The 1202-nt window shown below is 49.7% G+C and overlaps 1 protein-coding gene across 1 annotated transcript; it reads left to right on the top strand.

The window, feature by feature from the left end:
• The first annotated feature begins 55 nt into the window (after positions 1-55).
• On the top strand, positions 56-1057 carry LOC117800152 (glyceraldehyde-3-phosphate dehydrogenase). Its single transcript, XM_034652687.1, has one exon. The coding sequence runs from the start codon at positions 56-58 to the stop codon at positions 1055-1057; it is 1002 nt and encodes a 333-aa protein (XP_034508578.1).
• Positions 1058-1202: the final 145 nt, after the last annotated feature.

Genomic DNA, 1202 nt, shown 5'->3' with positions numbered 1-1202 from the left:
TGCGGAGCTGAGTCAGGTCAGGGATCCCCTTGGAGCGCTTTTTCCAGAGACAAAGATGGTGAAAATCGGTATCAACGGATTTGGCCGCATTGGCCGCCTGGTCGCCAGAGCAGCATTCAACTGCGACAAAATCCAAGTTGTGGCTATCAATGACCCATTCATTGACCTGCACTACATGGTCTACATGTTTAAGTATGACTCCACTCATGGCCGTTTCCATGGCACCGTCAAAGCTGAGAATGGAAAACTTGTGATCAATGGACATCCAATCACAATTTTCCAAGAGCGGGATCCTACAAACATCAAGTGGGGTGAGGCCGGTGCAGACTACGTTGTGGAATCCACTGGTGTCTTCACCACCACAGAGAAGGCTAGCGCTCACTTGAAGGGTGGTGCTAAACGTGTTGTGATATCCGCCCCATCTGCTGATGCGCCCATGTTTGTGATGGGTGTCAATCATGAGAAATATGACAAGTCTTTGAAAGTCGTCAGCAATGCTTCTTGTACCACCAACTGTCTGGCTCCACTGGCCAAGGTCATCCATGACAACTTCGGCATTGTGGAAGGTCTGATGACAACAGTTCATGCCATCACAGCCACACAGAAAACTGTGGATGGCCCCTCTGGAAAGTTGTGGAGGGATGGCAGAGGAGCTGCTCAGAATATCATCCCAGCATCCACAGGTGCAGCCAAGGCTGTTGGCAAAGTCATTCCTGAGCTGAATGGGAAACTCACAGGGATGGCTTTCCGTGTCCCAACTCCAAATGTTTCCGTTGTGGATTTAACCTGCCGCTTGGAGAAACCAGCCAAGTATGATGACATTAAGAGGGTTGTGAAGGCAGCTGCTGATGGCCCATTGAAGGGTATCCTTGGATACACAGAGGAGCAGGTTGTCTCTTGCGACTTCAATGGCGACACCCACTCTTCCACCTTCGATGCAGCCGCTGGCATTGCTCTCAACGATCACTTTGTCAAGCTGATCTCCTGGTATGACAATGAGTTTGGCTACAGCAGCCGTGTGGTAGACTTGCTGGTCCACATGGCATCCAAGGAGTAAAGACTGTACCATTTCCTTTTTCTTACCACTTGGCTCTGTCTTTTGCAGTTAGAGGCCTCTGTTCCATCTGCCTCTTGAGGAAGTAGAGAGGCTGGAAGGAACTTGATTGTTTCAGTAACATCTCCCCTCTCAATAAAGTCATCAC

The sequence above is a fragment of the Ailuropoda melanoleuca genome, unplaced genomic scaffold (assembly GCF_002007445.2).
Source record: "Ailuropoda melanoleuca isolate Jingjing unplaced genomic scaffold, ASM200744v2 unplaced-scaffold64898, whole genome shotgun sequence".
NCBI lineage: Eukaryota > Metazoa > Chordata > Mammalia > Carnivora > Ursidae > Ailuropoda > Ailuropoda melanoleuca.
Note: the sequence above shows the minus strand (reverse complement) of the source record. Positions and strands in the feature narration are given on the sequence as shown.